Below are 16800 nucleotides of genomic sequence, written 5' to 3' on the forward strand. Positions count from 1 at the left end.
TTCCGTTGAGCAACTTGCATGCGCCGTTTTGCACATGCACAGATGCTCCTCACGAAGCCTTTCTGGTGAGCAAGACGGAGGCTGTGCCGGGAACCATTCGTGCTCAAACCTGTGAGCTGTTGCTTTAAAAGGGAAAAAAAAAAAAAAAAAAAAAAAAAAAAAAAAAATTACAAAAAAAATCCTTTGTGGGCTGTGGAGAGAAAGTGCTAGAACTGTGCAGGATCATGACTGGAAAGCAGGATCCCCGAGTGGTCACGGAGGCTCTCCTGGTCCTCGCCAGCCTGCCGTGGTTCTAGCCGGGATGCTCGTCCTCCACGGCAGATAGCGAACGGGAGACAAAGAAACCCGATCGAGGACAGACCACTCGGCGAGGGGAATGAGGCAAAATGTTGCTCTGGTGTTAGGAGGAAACAGCAGCTGCTTTGCTAGACATGGAAATCACGTTTGCACCAGGATTGCTGGGTTGCAGTGCTTGAACCCGACCTTTCCGAAGAGTCCGATCGCTCCGCATCGCTTTAGGCTTTAGAGTCTTTTTTTTTTTTTTTTTTGCACATATGTAATACTGGAGGTTTAAGGAAAAAAAAAAAAAAACCCCAACCCTAGCCAAGGATTCAGCAGGCATCCTGCTAGCGATCAGCTGACGCGCCGAAGCCGAGCCTGCAATGTGTTGCTTATTCATTTTGCACGGTGGGAGCTGCCGGGGCTAGCAGAGAGCTGAACTATGCCTCTCCAACAGCGGCGCCTGTGCAGACAGAGGGCTGAGAGGCAGGCGGCCGCCGCGGGACGAGCTCAGCCGGACGTTCTCCTTCTTTTTATCCGTTTCTGCAGGATCATGTATTTATAAGGGATGAGGTGGGCCACAGGGATCGCAGGCCTGAGGTGCGGCCTACCCAGTCGGTGCAGAATCAGGCCCTCCACTACCGGAACCGAGAGCGCTTTGCCACAATCAAATCAGCGTCTTTGGTAAGCAGCCACCCCACCTCCCCTCTCCCCTCTCCCTCTGCAAAGGGCTCAGGACATTGTTGTTCTCTCTCCTAATTTTTTTTTTTTCTTTTTTTTTTTTTTGGTTGGCATAGCAACTAGATATTGCACTGAAAGGTATTTTAGCTCTGTGTGTGTGAGATGTAAAATATATTTAATTTCTATGTGTATTTCCAGTAGATGTGAAATAAGCCACTTTCCTGGATGAAGTTATTATAATCTCAGGTTTCCCCCCCTCCCCCTTTTCCCACCTATCTCTTTTGTTAATATATTTATTTGCATGTGCATAAAGTGTCTGTATATGTGCTCGTGTGAAATATGCCGAAATGCTATCAAGATGCAGACGGGTTTTGAAACAATAAGGCTGCTGCTTCCCGGCCGAGCTGCCGGCTGTTTTCTCATTCATTCATTTATCTCGAGCAACTGTACCGTGACTGCATTTTCCAGCCCGATCCCTCAGCAGGATTGCTGGGCTGCGATAGCGGAGGGGGCTCACGGCGGGCTGCGGGCTCACAAAGACAAGAGGGGGATGGGGTGAATCCAGCGAGATTTGTACTATTGCAAATGTGACTGCTGTGGATGCCTTTGTAGTAGGGAGAGGGGTGTGTGCCGGAAGAGTTAGTTGTGCCGCCTCCCCCACCGCGCGTCCGCACGGGCTGCCGGCCGTAGCAGCCTTTTTGAGGGCAAGGAGTGAAAAATGGCCTTTGAAAGCTAAAATAAATGTGATCTTCAATATTTCAGCCCGACGGCATTAGAGGTCAGATGGACGGGAGCGTTAGAAAGTCCCCACCGCCTGGCCATGGCACTCGTTCAGAGCTATGACATCATCCTAGACCAACCCCAAAATGACACCAGCGAGCCCTCCCCTTCTTGCCTTACCCTGCCTGAACGGTGGGGTGTTTTTTCCTTCTATACCACCATTTCTTGATCCCCTGAATCACTTCAGATTTCTGCTTGCACAAGACAGACAGTGTGTGTGTGTGACCACAGCTGAAGGTTGTGAGTGGAGGGAAAAAGCAGCAGCAGTGCCGGTAACCAAAATTCCTCTGTGTGGTTGCTGCTGTTAAAAATCTGAAATGATGCTGTGGCATTCAGACTTGTGGGCTGATGCTTCGGGGGAGCATCTGAGTTCCATCTTCTGCAGGTGTACTTCTGGGTAGCCGTACCCGGAGCACTCCTCAGGCCAGTGTCCCCTGCTCCCCCTTCCCTCCCTCCTCCTCCTCCCCGATGTAAGGAGTGACCTAGAAATGTGTGCATTGGAGGACTTCATGCAGCACACCAGGCACAGGCAGGGTCTCTGGTCTCCTGAGCCCCTCTGCCTAGTGAATTTTCCTCTTTTGCATGTGTGTGTGTGCACCCAGTGTAGTGCCAGCGCTGTTGCCTGCGCTGAGCAGATGAAAGCAGGATGCAGTTAGGTTGGCTGCAGGGAAGAAATGACTCGAGTACCATACTCCAAACATACATACAATTTGATTGAGAAATAGGTATGTGTGTTGAATATAGTCAACATATTCTTTTACTCCCTGTGGAAAGCTGCTGCACCTTCTGTCCTGCCTTCAGCAGCAGAGTCCATAACTCCAGTCTTACTTGAACATCCCTGGGCTGCTGGGGTGGCTTGAAGGTGTTGCATGGCATGGCCCCTTAGGAGCTGGTGGAAGATGGTGCTGTGAAGGTAGGGTCTGTGAGGTCTTCCCAGACCTCTAAGCTCTGGGGAAGACAGCTAATGTCCCAAGGTCACTCCTGAATCCCCCCAGCAGCCTCCCGTGGGGCTGGGACTGTGTCTGCCTCGGTTCCTCAGTCACTTGGATTTGCTACATTTCTCTGCTTCAGTGACCAAATGATGATAAAGATGAAATGAATACCGGGTGGGGAAGATGGTAGGCTTTTTGGAGAACTTTTCTGGTTTTGGTTTTCTGTGAAACATGCTCTGCTCTGGAGTGTGACTGGGCTCGTACAGGGAGTGCTTAGGGTGAGCAGTACATGCACAGCACCGCGTCTTTTGGAGGAGAGGGAGGTCCTACCTGTTAGCTCGCGATGCTAGCCAGCAGGCCTTTGGAAAAGCACGTGGTAGTATGTGTCTTGCCAAAGCTTTGTTGTCCCCATCATATGCACACATATCCTTTTCCCAGTAGAGAGGGAGGTTCCCAGAGCACCACCTTGGTGCTACCTACGGGAGGTGTTGCTCTGTCCTTGGGCTCTGAGGCTGCGCGGTGAGGGAGACGCTTCCCTCTGTTCACAACAGAAATACCTCTTTCATTGCAGTTCATCTTGTGATGGGCTTTCCCTTTAATAATCTTTCGTTCCCACCTCTTCATGTTCCAAAATGTAAATCTAGACCCAAAAAAAGAAAGCTCACTTGTAGCCTGTTCCACAGAACATGAGGCGTGCCAGCGTGCTGGGGTTTGAAGTGCCGGCGTGGCTGCCAGCACCCTTTTTTATCACCATGTGTTCGGTCGCGGCTCGGCGGCTGGGTGATCTCAGTGGGTGGTGGTGCTGAATGCTGCTGCTCTTCTGGCCGAGGGGAAACTTCTCGCGTGCCTGCCCCCTTGTCTGCTGCTTAAATATCTGTGGGGAGGGCAAGCTCAGCCACAGAGCTGGTGTGGGGACAATGACCTAAACGTGTCTGAAATCCGTAGTGTGAAACCAGAAATTCAGACTTTATTCACTTCTCCGTGTTAGTTTACTCTTTCAACAGCATCTTGAAAAAATCATTCCCTCATGAATGGGCGCTCAGATCCCACAGGGTTAAAAGCTAAGGAAGCCAGCATGCTTTCGTGGTTCCCTCCATGGCTGCTGCTGACCAGCAGTTGGTTTCTCAGCAGCTGGGTATTGCGTCCTGGGCGCAGAAGGGTCGTGCGGTAGGAAGAGTCAGGTGGCCTGCATCACAGAGAGTCAGAAAACGGGAGTTCTGACCCCAAATTCAGTAGTACGGGATGATATTTGGGTGGAAAAACTTCTGCTTGTGGGATTTGCTGAGCAGCACGCCCCAACACGAAAAGAAGGCATCGTTACAGAGGAGAAGCGCCGAGTCTGGGGGCTGTGCAGCTTGCTGCAGAGCTGTTCCTGCTGCTGGAGCCCAGGGGCTTGGGCCCTCCAGCCCTTGTTACTCACCTTTAGGTCAGGATATTACCAAGGGAGGAGAGACTGGCGTTTCTCAAAGGATGCTCTCAACTTGGAAGTTGGATCCCTTTCCAAAAACAAGCTCAAGTAGTTCCAGCGCGAGTGTCGGGGTCACACGTGAGAACTGCATTAGGTAGCTCTGCGCCCCAGACGTCCTAGTGATTTTAAGCAGGATTCCCCTGCCCTGTTGCTCTGCAAAAGCATCAGGTGAATCGGAAGGAAGCTGGACAGACTTCCAGATAGAACAGCGAGATGAGCTGTCCACAAAGAAACCGGCTGTGAATATTCACCTTTCTAGCCTTTCAGCAGTGCTTTGGTATTACTCAGGTTAAAAAATAAAATGGAAAAAATGAGCAAATGTGGTTAGAAAGCTGAAGGAGCTTACCTTTAGTCATAATTCAAGGTCAAGCTACAGTTGTAATAGTCACTCTTTCCTGGACCATGTTTCTTTTTTGGTCATTGTGTAGACCAACCTCCTTCCTCTTTTTTTTTTTTTTTTTTACATGACACTTGTAGCAACAGTAAGCATCACTCGCTTGGAACAGCGGTGGAAAATAGGCTGTTGCAGTGAAAGTTACTATCTGATATGGAGATCAGGTGCCTACCACATCTCCATATTATTTTACAGACTATCAGTGATCCATAAATTAAAAGTTACAACTAGAAATCTAAGTCTTGAAGCTTAGAAAGCTGTTGTTCATAAAGAAGGGTGGACTTTCTGCATGTTGATCAGACTACACCTATCAACCTTTTCAAGCGAAAGGTGTTTTTTAAATATGTGCAGAGATACATCAAGCTGCATTTCTGGATACCTTTCGTGCTTGACCCCTTAACTCCCCACCACCTCATGCATTTCCTTGATAGCTGCTTTTACGGTTTTTAAATGAAATGATCCAATAGTTAAAATTTCGTAGAAAGGTCAGACAGCATGGACTCTATGGAAGGCCTTGGCATTCTCTTTGAAATCCAAATGCCAGCAAAAGAATTACATGATCTCATCCAGGGTCTGCAAAGCCAAATGTCTAGGTGCGTGTGAGCGGGGTTCTCTGGATGTGGCCGTGAAAATGACGCCAGGGCAGTCTGACACGCAGCCCAGGTACGCTCCCGTGGTGGCTGTTCTCCTCTTCTGCTGAAGCAATGACATTTTATTCCAGGTGGTTGAGTTTCTCCTGACGGACTCATCTGGCCACTGCCTTCGTAGATCTTTGCTCAAAAAATTCTGAGCTTGTTCTTTCTCATCTCCAAGTTCTTCTCTTGCTGTGAGAGGGTGCTGGCAGTGTCTTGCTCCGTACTCTGCCTTGTCCAGTGGAGCTCATTATTTCGTTTGCTTACTGAGAGGTGAGAATGACTGTCCTGATTTAGGAGGGTGTTCGGTATTTTGGGTAAACAATGCAGAAAAAGGAACTCTAGAGAGCTGATGGTTTGGAGAAGTTGTGAGCCCAACTTCCTTACACAAAAGCAAAGATCTTGGAGGGGTGAAAGAGAGAAAGTTTGGATTTTATGGCAAGTGAACTGCCTGTGGGAGCAGGTTGGAAAGGACATCTCTCTTCTCAGCTCTGCATGCCAAAGATACAGAGAGATAAGAAACTGAGAAAATGCCATACCTTAATAAAAGCTGTTCTGTTTTGTACAGTTTTTTTGGTTCTGCTGGTGACCTGGTCGATTGTTGCATGCTGCAGATAGAGCTTCAGGAAACTGCAGTTTTCTGCTTTAAAGGAGCCTGATGTTTTCTGGTTGTGTGGAGAACAAATTTTGCAATGAGGAATTCAGTTGTGATCTTTTTTCCCATTATTATCTATGGGATTATGTTTATGAAATACTTTGTAAAGTTCTAAGTGCCTTTGTCCAAGAGCACCAGAAGGGTGATTACTGGAATTTCCCCAAATTTTCTTTTTAAAATGGTCGCCCAAGCTGTTCATTCATTAGGGGCTTCATCTTTAAAACCATAATCCTTCATTCATTCGTGTGTTGACATGCTTAGTCTGAAGTACTTCTCTGGTACTGAACTGATCATACTCAGTAACTAATCACAGAATGTTCAGGGTTGGAAGGGCCCTCTGTGGGTCACCCAGTCCAACCCCCTGCCGAAGCAGGGTCACCCAGAGCAGGCTGCACAGCACCGCGTCCAGGCGGGTCTGGAATATCTCCAGAGAAGGAGACTCCACAGCCTCCCTGGGCAGCCTGGGCCAGGGCTCCGTCACCCTCAGAGGGAAGAAGTTCTTCCTCATGTTCAGCTGGAACTTCCTGTGCCTCAGTTTGTGCCCGTTGCCCCTTGTCCTGTCGCTGGGCACCACTGGAAAGAGTCTGGCCCCATCCTCCTGACACCCACCCTGCAGATATTTGTAGTCATTTCTAAGGTCCCCTCTCAGCCTTCTCTTCTCCAGGCTGAACAAGCCCAGCTCCCTCAGCCTCTCCTTGTAGGAGAGATGCTCCAGTCCCCTCATCATCCTTGTAGCCCTCTGCTGGACTCTCTCCAGTAGTTCCTCATCTTTCTTGAACTGGGGAGCCCAGAACTGGACACCGTACTCCAGATGGGGCCTCTTCTTCTCAACATCATTCCATACGTGCTCTGAGATCACCATTCGGAGACCTTGTCTTTGGAGCCAGAGTTCTGAAGAGTGTCGGTCACAATTAGAGATCATAGTGATAAATTAGGTCTTTAACACAAGCACGCAGACATTAAACCTACAAAATGTTCACCAAGTCTACCATTCTTCTTCTCTCGTCCTCAGGAATGGAACGCTTCTATTGTTTTCCTCTGACTTTTTAACGTCTCGCTTTCTGCGGTGACTGGAAGGCTGGACCAGCCAATGTTACAATTACTAGTTGCATCCTATTGTTGGGGAGAAATATCCCAGACCTAATGTGAAATCTTTCAAAGATGGAACTCTTGTCTTGAGAGAGACAAGCTGAGCAAAATTGGAAGTGGGGTGCACAGAGGCAGCAAAAAAAAAAAAAAGGATAAAAGTTTGATGATTTTTGCTGTAAATAAAAGAAGTGCACATTCTAAATCTCTTTAGAGATTAGACCAAAGGGGCGACTGGCAAAGTTGCTAGTAGATTCTTGGATTCATTTTTTTCTTATGCTGTTTGCTTTGTTCTGCCAACCTCTTGGAAGGGAGCGTGCCGTGCAGAACGTCCCACTGTTCACAAAAGGGTCGGGCCTCAAACACAGCCCCTCCAGGAAGACCTCGTGCTGCTGCGGGGTGGTTACCGCGTCGCCGCAATTCCCTGACCAAGTCTGTTCTCCCCAAGTCATGTGTCATTTAACGCAGTAAATGGCATATGTGAAATGCTGGGGGGTTCCCTGTCTTACCTGACGTCTGTCTTTTATAATGAACTTGGATGACTCCTCAGAGGAACTTTCATTACCTGGAAGCTTCTGTCAGCGATCTGATGCTTGCTGAACTTCACCGAAATGTGCAAGTTCCCACAAATGCTCACCAACTTCCACAAAGCATGGCTGTCATCGTTACACTGAAGAAAAGGCTTCTTGCGCTGTAGCAATACACCGGGCTCATACTGTGTTTGTGTTTCTTTCGTCATTTCCACAAGCTCACGTATTCCTGGTAGCTGGCCTAGGTCTGTGTTGTTACCTAGTCTCAAGCATTCGAAGGCTCAGTGTTACACCGGTTGCTGAGGTCTAAGTGTATATTCAATCCAGTCAGCTCCAAAATAACACCCCAGAAGTCCCTGTACAAGGAGGATGTGCCTAACGCATCATCACTTACCTTGTAGGTGATGTTTGCCTTCTCTAACACTGTGAACCCACCGTCACTCCTTCCTGGGTGATGGGGCCTGCCGCAGCATGGTAGGCAGCCCAGTTCTTGGTGTTCTTTGCAATCAGATGTTGCCTTTTCTCTCTGAGCTTGTGTTTGGAAGGGTCGGGCGGGAAACAGAGGCTGTCCACTTCAGTAGCATCATCCTTTCATGTCTCGTTTCTGCTCTGGGACTCTGGCTATCATTTTCTTGGCTGGTAACTGTTTACTGTGAGGTCCTGTGCAGCCTGCTGTAGGCGACCCTGCTTCGGCAGGGGGTTGAACTAGATGACCCACAGAGGTCCCTTCCAACCCCGACCATTCTGTGATTCTGTGATCTGTTTCAAGGTGAAGGCTGTGCAAGGCTCTTCCCAGCCTCCTCTTCACACCCCTCCCAAGCGTTGGTAGTCAGTTGAGCTGAGGCAGGTGGCCGCATGCTGTCTGCCTTGGGAGACATATCGGTTGTGGTGTTAAACTCGCTTGTTGAGTTTCGAGCTCTGACTTGATCGCTGCTTCCTATCAGCTACCGGTCCTGAAGCCCAGGGCTGCCAGCCAGTGGGCTTGGCTTGCTGCTCGGTACAGCAGCTGCTCTTCCGCTCTTCAACTGGAGCCTTCTCAGGGCTGTAGGTGCATCCCGTCCTACATCTGAACTTACTTTGAAGATCTCTGAGAAATAGCCTTCGAGTGACAGCAGTGCTGTAGTAGGTGCCCATTCTTTCTCTTGGCCGCTATGGAAGAAATTCGTCGGGAAGGCTGGGCTCTTGCAGACCGCAGGAAGGACTGTTGGTTCCTGAAGCTTGGATGATCACCTTCAAAGGGCTGAGCTCTTTGCTTCATACTTGTTCAGTGTGAAAGGGAGAGGTCCCCTCGTATGGAATGAAGGGCTGCAGCCCTGTGCATGTACTAAGGGCTCCAGCGTTTTGCTCCCAGGACTATGTCCTGGGTTCGGCCAGGGCAGGGTTATCATACAAAATATCAGCAGATCTTTATGTGTGAAGTTCCTGGGACTGTATTTTTAAAAAAAATCAACCTTGGACACTTTTTTCTTTCGAAATGGAAGCATTACCATTTGTGTTTTCTTCTGAAGATTTTTGGCACACCTTACTGGTGTTTTTTTCCTCCTTTCGCATGAATGCACTTAGGCATGGAAATGAATGTGGAACTTGTGAGTTTGTTTCAGCTGAGCGGGGTTTGAAATCTGCTTAGACCATCTGATCAATCTCGTTAAGAGCACATAGTTCCAGAACAGTGTTCCCATGTTAGAAAACTTTCAATTCTGGTAGGGAATGAGCTCAGTCTGTCATCCTCTTGAATTTTAAGAAAAAATTTTGAAGGAGGCTACTCGTCGCAGGAGATAGGTGTTGAGGGGCTGAATTGGCACTGTGGTGATTTGAGGAGGAAGGAAAGAATGGGTGAGGTGTGTGTGGGGAGTGTCTCAAAATGGATGCCAGCTTGTAAATCCGTGCCACCCTCAAGATTTGAGTCCTGTGTCTGAAGAAGGTCGTCCAGCAGCCACCTTTGTTTCCAGATCTCCTCTGGTGTTTCCTGGAGTGATTGGTAACCTGCTGCTTGCTTTATTCGTAACATGACTTTTTTTCTGCTGTGTTACTGAAAACACACATAAAATTCTCATTAAAGATGAGGGGGTAGAAATCAAGAGAGAGAAACCTTATGGCCTGGTTCGTGATATTAAACAATAGCACCCTCTGAAACCGGGAACAGCATTCCCTGAAAGTTGGTTTCTAGGACTACAGCAAAGCAGGGTCTGGCTTACAGGTAAGCAGCTCATACGGAGACAGCGCGCCTGTGAAGAAGGCCGTGTAGCACCTCTTCCCCTTTTCCTGACATCAGGTTACAAGACAGATCCATGAGCATGAGCAGGAGAACGAGTTGCGGGAACAGATGTCAGGATATAAGCGGATGCGGCGCCAGCACCAGAAGCAGCTGATCGCCCTGGAAAACAAGTTGAAGGCCGAGATGGACGAGCACCGCCTCAAGCTGCAGAAGGAGGTGGAGACGCATGCCAACAACTCGTCCATCGAGCTGGAGAAGCTGGCCAAGAAGCAAGTGGCTGTGATGGAGAAAGAGGTGAGTAGAGTTACGGGCTCCCTAGCTGTACAGGAAGAGTGGAGGGAGAGGGGTGTACCAGATCTCTAGGAGAAGGCTGTGGCAACACTGCTTAAAATCCATGTTCTTATGGGCGCTGTGTGGTTGTGGTCCGGAGCTGCCCTGGCCAGTTTTGTGAAACAGCTTCACGCTACAAGGCAGCCTTCTGGATGATGGGCACTCCGTTGGCGTCAACCAGTGCCATGGCTACTGGCAGCTGGCTGAGAGAGACCAGCAGGCTCTGGGGAGACCTTGGGGCGGGCTGAGGGAGTGACAAAACCCGCTGCTGTTACTCAGTGTGTTTGAAAATCAGCGTGTTAATCCAGTGGTGAACCAGTGGGGTTTTACCCTCTGGGGTGGTTTTGGCGGAAAGGTAAGAAGCGTGAGGCAACTCTTCAACGTGTGGGGGCATGATGGGCTGCTTGTGCAAGCAGCTTTCGTTTGGCTGAATAGCCATGGCTTTGTCTAGCACAGGGGTGGGAGAATGACAGACCACAAAACACATGACAGAAGACTGATTTGTGCTGGATTCAGTGTCTGCTCCCTCCTTCACCTTTTCTTTTTTCTCCTTTCTTTACCCGCCCCCCCCCCCCCCCCCCTTCTCTGTGCCTTGCAGGCAAAGGCAGCTGCAGCAGATGAAAAGAAATTCCAGCAACAGATTTTGGCTCAGCAAAAGAAAGACCTGGCGACCTTTTTAGAAAGTCAGAAGAAACAATACAAGCTTTGCAAGGAAAAAATTAAAGAGGCAAGAAACCATCATTTTCAGGGCTGAAGGGGTGTGGAACATGAACTAGACTTTCGTTTTGATAAACCTGGGCCAGCCCAGGGGTTTAAGGGATAGTGCCATTCCTGGAAGCAAATTTAGATTCCCAACAAATAAACTTTTGGGAACTGTGAGCATCTGGCAGCATTTCTAGAGTAATCTGTAAGGATGCTAGCAGAGCCTTCACGTTAGCTGTAGAGCAGAATCTTTGAAACCAAGGGTGATGAGGGGAAGTGCGACTTCAGGGAGAATTCATCTCCCCCCTTTTCCTCATCTCTTCCTCCAGCTTTAAGCAGAGCAGCCCTATAGGTGTTGCTTGACTTAAAAGCCTTGTGATCGCTTATATGAATTAGAAAAAGCAATAACTTAGTATATAGCTGATCTGTCCCAAATGGCGTTGCTGAAGTACAGCATCCCCACCACATCGCAAAAATCACTCATTTGCTGTTAAGAATGTAGAGGTGAGAAAATGAATAGTAAGGGAGCCCTGTTAGGTGTCCGATTTGATAGAGAATTGAGCACGGGTCCTGCTGCAATAAAACTTAAGCCCGAGCTGGAGTCCTTTGTGAAAGCGGTGCGGAGCTGGGAAGGGAGCAGCCAGTGGCCGAGGGTCCTCCAAGTCCTGTGGCACTGTGATCCTAAGGGCAGTCTTGTTTTGACCCTGTATGCACGCAGGAGATGAACGAGGACCACAGCACGCCCAAGAAAGAGAAGCAAGAAAGAATATCCAAACATAAAGAGAACCTGCAGCACACCCAGGCTGAAGAGGAGGCCCACCTTCTCAGCCAGCAGAGACTCTACTACGACAAAAACTGCCGTTTCTTCAAGAGGAAAACGATGATCAAGAGGCACGAGATGGAGCAGCAGAACATTCGGGAAGTATGGCACTCTTCACTTCCTTTCCCAAGCATTTCTGTAATTGTTTCAGCTTCATGTTTGTAAAGCAGTTTGCTGACTGGCATTAGATCTTCATGTTTCCAGTTGCTAAACAGAACTGAGAAAAATGGAGATGTGTTTTAGGAAAGAGTTTCCCACACAGATGTGGCCGCTTTTATTCACTGGGGAGGGGTGGCATGGTTGCCTTGCAGACCGAAACATGACGTGGGCCACCCGCTCTGGGTCAGATGCTTCACCTGAGCTCCGGGGCATCAGATATCGAGGGGTCCCGCTGGGCTGCTGGCACGGCACGGGGCAGCTGGTGCCGCATCGAGCGCCGGGGCCGCTTGCAGGAGGGCTGGGGGGTGGCTGAAAGCGTCACGTGAGCAGTTCTGCTCATTGGCTAAAGAAAGCTCAGAGTTGAAGGATGTGAGATAAACCAGTAAGAACCTTAAAAGAACAACACTAAGGTTGCAGAACGAAATGCTACGAATGTGAGAAATACCAACGTGCAGCCCTCTCGTGGGTCTGCTTTCTGGTTGTCTTCAGATGATGAGATGACGTTTCTCTCAGCACACGTGACGTTGCCCTGTATTTTACCTGCTCAGATCTGTGCTGCCCTTGACTTTGGGTGCGCCTGGGGCTGCCACCGCGCTGCAGCTCACACCCAGCCATCTCAGCTAGGACACCCTGAAAAGGAATGCCTGAAAAATCAGATCTGGGCACCCTTGTCACAGCTCTGCAGCAGGGACGAGAACAGAACACAGTTACCTAGCGTGGAATTTTAACCGGGAAATGTTCCTCTGAGCTCCTGCATTTAAGCTCTTAGAAGAGACCTAATTTTCAGCGTGATCTAAGTGTTTATTTCCTGAAAATAGCATCCCTACCAGCTAGTTCAGATTCACTGGATGAGACAGCTGAAGTAACGCTTCAAGAATCTTTTTTCTTGGCTTTCTAAGTAGCCACAGAGGTTCTTTTCGCACAGATGGGGAAGCGTTTGTGAGAAGCGCAGTGCCTCTGTGCTGCCTCGGCTGAAGTCAGGTGGGGAAGGGGCACGGGGGAGGCTGGCTGGCTGTCTCTGCGCCTGTGGGGAGTCATTTCGGCACACCAGGACATCGAATTTTTGATCTTGGCTGTCAAAGGTGCAAGTTTTGCTTAAACGTAAACGTGTGCAACATCCTTATGGCCAAGACCGTAGAGAGAAGGCCTGGTCCTGTTTCCCTCCACGTCCTCCTGGCTTAGACCTGTCCCAGCTGTAACAGCCCAAGGGGCTGCAGTGCCTGTTGGCAGGTGCTGAGGTTGGGAGTTACTACAGGATTACAACATGCAAGCAACAACTCAGAATAACGAGGGTTTTTTTGCTCCTGCTGCAGCAACAGGTTAGACTGAGCCAAAGCCGGGCGCTCCCTGCGCTGGGTGCTGTGCATGCGTGAGGCAGCTCCTGCTGTGCCTGTCTTAGCCTGGCACGAAGCGCAGCGATGAGTTCGCCAACCCGAGAGCTGAAACAGAATCACAGCATGGTCGGGTTTGGCAGGGACCTCTGTGGTCACCCAGTCCAACCCCCTGCCCAAGCAGGGTCACCCAGAGCAGGCTGCACAGCACCGTGTCCAGGCGGGGCTGGAATATCTCCAGAGAAGGAGACTCCACAGCCTCCCTGGGCAGCCTGGGCCAGGGCTCCGTCACCCTCAGAGGGAAGAAGTTCTTCCTCATGTTCAGCTGGAACTTCTTCTGCTTCAGTTTGTGCCCGTTGCCCCTTGTCCTGTCGCTGGGCACCACTGAAAAGAGTTTGGCCCCATCCTCCTGACCCACACCCTTCAGATATTTGTAGTCATTTCTAAGGTCCCCTCTCAGCCTTCTCTTCTCCAGGCTGAACAAGCCCAGCTCCCTCAGCCTCTCCTTGTAGCAGAGATGCTCCAGTCCCCTCATCATCCTTGTAGCCCTGCGCTGGACTCTCCAGTAGCTCCTCAAACGGAGACGTACCAGCAGGCTGTCTGGGACGGTCACCAGATACAAGCAAGGGGTGCAGCTGTAATCACGGCTTGACTGAGCCGGGTGCAGCTCCACGCTCCGCAGGCTGTGGCTGATCCCTTGAGACAGAAATATTAGCAATAATCAGGGAGAGAATCCGGCTTCTCCCTCTTCCTTGGTTTGTAACTCGGTGAAGGATTTCCTGCACTGCAGAGCCCCATGTGCAGGAGCTCTTAGGTGCACGCTGCAAAATCCTGTGGGGCTTGGGCTGTGTTTCACATGACATGCTGCATCTGGGACCGAAATCCACCCGTGCACAGTGGTAGATGAAGTTCTTTTTCTGACCTGATGTGATGTGTTGGAGCTGTTCACCTCTGCTTTGGCCGTGCCAGCATCAGTGATACATGAGGAGCCTCATCTCCCGGGGTCCAGCAGGGGCTCAGGGTCATACAAAGCAGACGGATGAGAGCCCCCGATTCTGGCAGTCGCCCCAGCCCAGACCCCCCAGCTCCGAGCACCCCGGGATGTATTTATTAAAAATGTCAGCGGTTCTCAGCAGTCGCGGAGGGCTGGCGTGGGGTCCCAGTGCCACCTGCTGGAGACTGCCCGGGTGATCCCGAGCTGCCAGAGGAGCAGGTTCTGAGGGGGAGGGAGGGAGGGATGGATGGATGGATGGATGGATGGATGGATGGATGGATGGATGGATGGATGGATGGATGGATGCCGCTTGTCAGCGTTCCCATCCTGCTGCTGGGTTTGCGTTTCCCTCTGGCTCGTGGAAGTCCTTGGTGCTGTCTGGAGGAGTGACCGGGAACACTGAATTTACTGCGTCTCGGGGCAGATAGAACCGCTCCTCAGCTGCTGCCTTGCGCTCTGCTGTCCTCTTGTGCAGGAGTTAAACAAGAAGCGGACCCAGAAGGAAATGGAGCATGCTATGCTGATCCGGCACGACGAGTCGACGCGCGAGCTGGAGTACAGGCAGCTGCACACGCTGCAGAAGCTGCGGATGGACCTGATCCGGCTGCAGCACCAGACTGAGCTCGAGAACCAGCTGGAATACAACAAGCGTCGAGAGCGGGAGCTGCACAGGAAGCATTTCATGGAGCTCCGGCAGCAACCAAAGAACCTGAAGGTGCTGGAAGCTTTCTGTCCTCCTCTCTCAGGCTCTGTCCTGCCAGGCAGGCTGGTCTGGGTGCCTGCTGCCGCCTCTGCGCAGCATCCACGCCGTGCTGCACCAGCGCGGTGTGCTCTCCCTTGTGTCCCTTCCCTCTGCACAGGGCCGCTCCAGTATTTCTTTAAATTTCTCTTTTCTTATAAAGTTGCAGGCTCGTATAGCAAAGGGCTCACTGAGGATTTTTTAAGTGCTGTACTGATTGAGGCTGCTGGGTAAAAATGGGCGAGTCCTCAGCGAAGCATTGCAGAGCTTGTTTCTGATGAGCTGTGCTTTCTTCAGGCCCTGGCTGGTGTCAGCCTATAAACCTCCGTATGGAAAGGGGTTGGGTGATGGTTCCTCGCTTTGAAAGGCAGCAGAGGGAGAGAACCTGGGCGTGCTGAGCACTGCGCTCCGTCCCAGCTGGGCTGCAGGTTGATTAGAAACCTCTGAGCTGCTGTGGGAGATCCCGTTCCTCCTCTGAACATCTGTGCAGGGCGACAGGCTGGGCGACCTGCGGGAAGCAGTGGTGGGAGACGGAGATGCCGTGGGCTGAGAAGGGCTTGGTGGGTCCTGGTCCCGTTTCTGGCCTGTGCTGAAACAGGGCCCGAGCTGACGCCGCTTGCTCGGTCGCTGTGCGCACAGAGCGGCTTCTGGGCCGGCGCAGGGGCAGGAGACAGCGCAGAGCACAGGGAACCATGGCTGTCTCTCACCAACCCCCCCAGGGGATGTGCTGGAACCTCTTCCTTCCCAGAGCTCTTTGTGCTCCTCACATTATTCCTTCCTTGGCAGGCGATGGAAATGCAGATCAAAAAGCAGTTCCAGGACACATGCAAAGTGCAAACTAAGCAGTACAAAGCACTGAAGAATCACCAGCTGGAAGTAACTCCAAAGAGTGAGCACAAGACAATTCTGAAGAGCCTGAAGGATGAGCAGACGAGGAAGCTCGCCATCCTGGCAGAGCAGTATGAGCAGAGCATCAACGAGATGATGGCTTCGCAAGCGGTAGGTGCTTGTCTCCCCATGGGCGGGGGGTCCCTGGCCAAGGTGCAGGGAGCGGGGGTTCCCCCAGCACATTGGTCACAGAATCCCAGCATGGCAGGTGTTGGAAGGGACCTCTGTGGTCACCCAGCCCAACCCCCTGCCGAAGCAGGGTCACCCAGAGCAGGCTGCACAGCACCGCGTCCAGGCGGGTCTGGAATATCTCCAGAGAAGGAGACTCCACAGCCTCCCTGGGCAGCCTGGGCCAGGGCTCCATCACCCTCAGAGGGAAGAAGTTCTTCCTCATGTTCAGCTGGAGCTTCCTCTGCTTCAGTTTGTGCCCGTTGCCCCTTGTCCTGTCGCTGGGCACCACTGGAAAGAGTCTGGCCCCGTCCTCCTGACCCCCCCACTGCAGATATTTATAAGCATTTCTAAGGTCCCCTCGCAGCCTTCTCTTCTCCAGGCTGAACAAGCCCAGCTCCCTCAGCCTCTCCCCATAGCAGAGATGCTCCAGTCCCCTCATTGTCCTTGCAGCACGCTGCGTTCCCGCTGTCCTAGCTGCCGGATGGCCGTCGGTGCGGTTGTGTTTGTGACCACTGTTTTGAGTCGCGCATCAGGTGGCGCCGTCCCTGCCGTAACAGGCATCGCGCAGAACACGCTCCCTCTCTCCCTGCCGCCCCTCGCATGCCGGGCTTTTCGAATTGGATCTTCCCCGGGGCTTCTGGCTCCGTGTGAGTGGGGAAGCAGCAGCGTACGAAGCCTTTCGTGCTTCCTTGTTCTGCCGCCGGCAGCAGAGGCTCTTGGAGGAGGAGAAGGAGCGGTGCGTCGCTACCGTCGGAGCAGAGACATCGCTAGTGGAGGTTTGAACGTTGTTTTTTTCCCCGATGACCTTACAGCTACGGCTCGACGAGGCCCAAGAAGCGGAATGCCAAGCCCTGAGACTGCAACTCCAGCAGGAGATGGAGCTGCTCAACGCGTACCAGAGCAAAATCAAGATGCAGACGGAAGCACAGCATGAAAGGGAACTCCAGAAGCTGGAGCAACGCGTGTCGCTGCGCCGGGCGCACCTGGAGCAAAAGGTAGGGTTGGGGTGGGCTG

The 16800-nt window shown here is 51.3% G+C and overlaps 1 protein-coding gene across 4 annotated transcripts in view; it reads left to right on the forward strand.

The window, feature by feature from the left end:
* The window catches only part of TAOK3 (TAO kinase 3), a 94885-nt gene that overhangs the window by 76749 nt on the left and 1336 nt on the right, over positions 1–16800 (forward strand). For 3 of the 4 annotated variants that reach the window (XM_075434459.1, XM_075434458.1, XM_075434461.1), the window contains 7 exons: positions 829–963; positions 9710–9946; positions 10581–10709; positions 11403–11606; positions 14464–14703; positions 15514–15726; positions 16599–16781. In XM_075434459.1, coding sequence (XP_075290574.1) covers positions 829–963; positions 9710–9946; positions 10581–10709; positions 11403–11606; positions 14464–14703; positions 15514–15726; positions 16599–16781 — 1341 coding nt within the window. Of the gene's footprint in view, positions 1–198; positions 688–828; positions 964–9709; positions 9947–10580; positions 10710–11402; positions 11607–14463; positions 14704–15513; positions 15727–16598; positions 16782–16800 lie in introns of those variants that run through there. The other variant, XM_075434462.1, reaches the window with a different exon arrangement.

This window comes from Opisthocomus hoazin, chromosome 13, assembly GCF_030867145.1.
Source record: "Opisthocomus hoazin isolate bOpiHoa1 chromosome 13, bOpiHoa1.hap1, whole genome shotgun sequence".
Classification (NCBI taxonomy): domain Eukaryota; kingdom Metazoa; phylum Chordata; class Aves; order Opisthocomiformes; family Opisthocomidae; genus Opisthocomus; species Opisthocomus hoazin.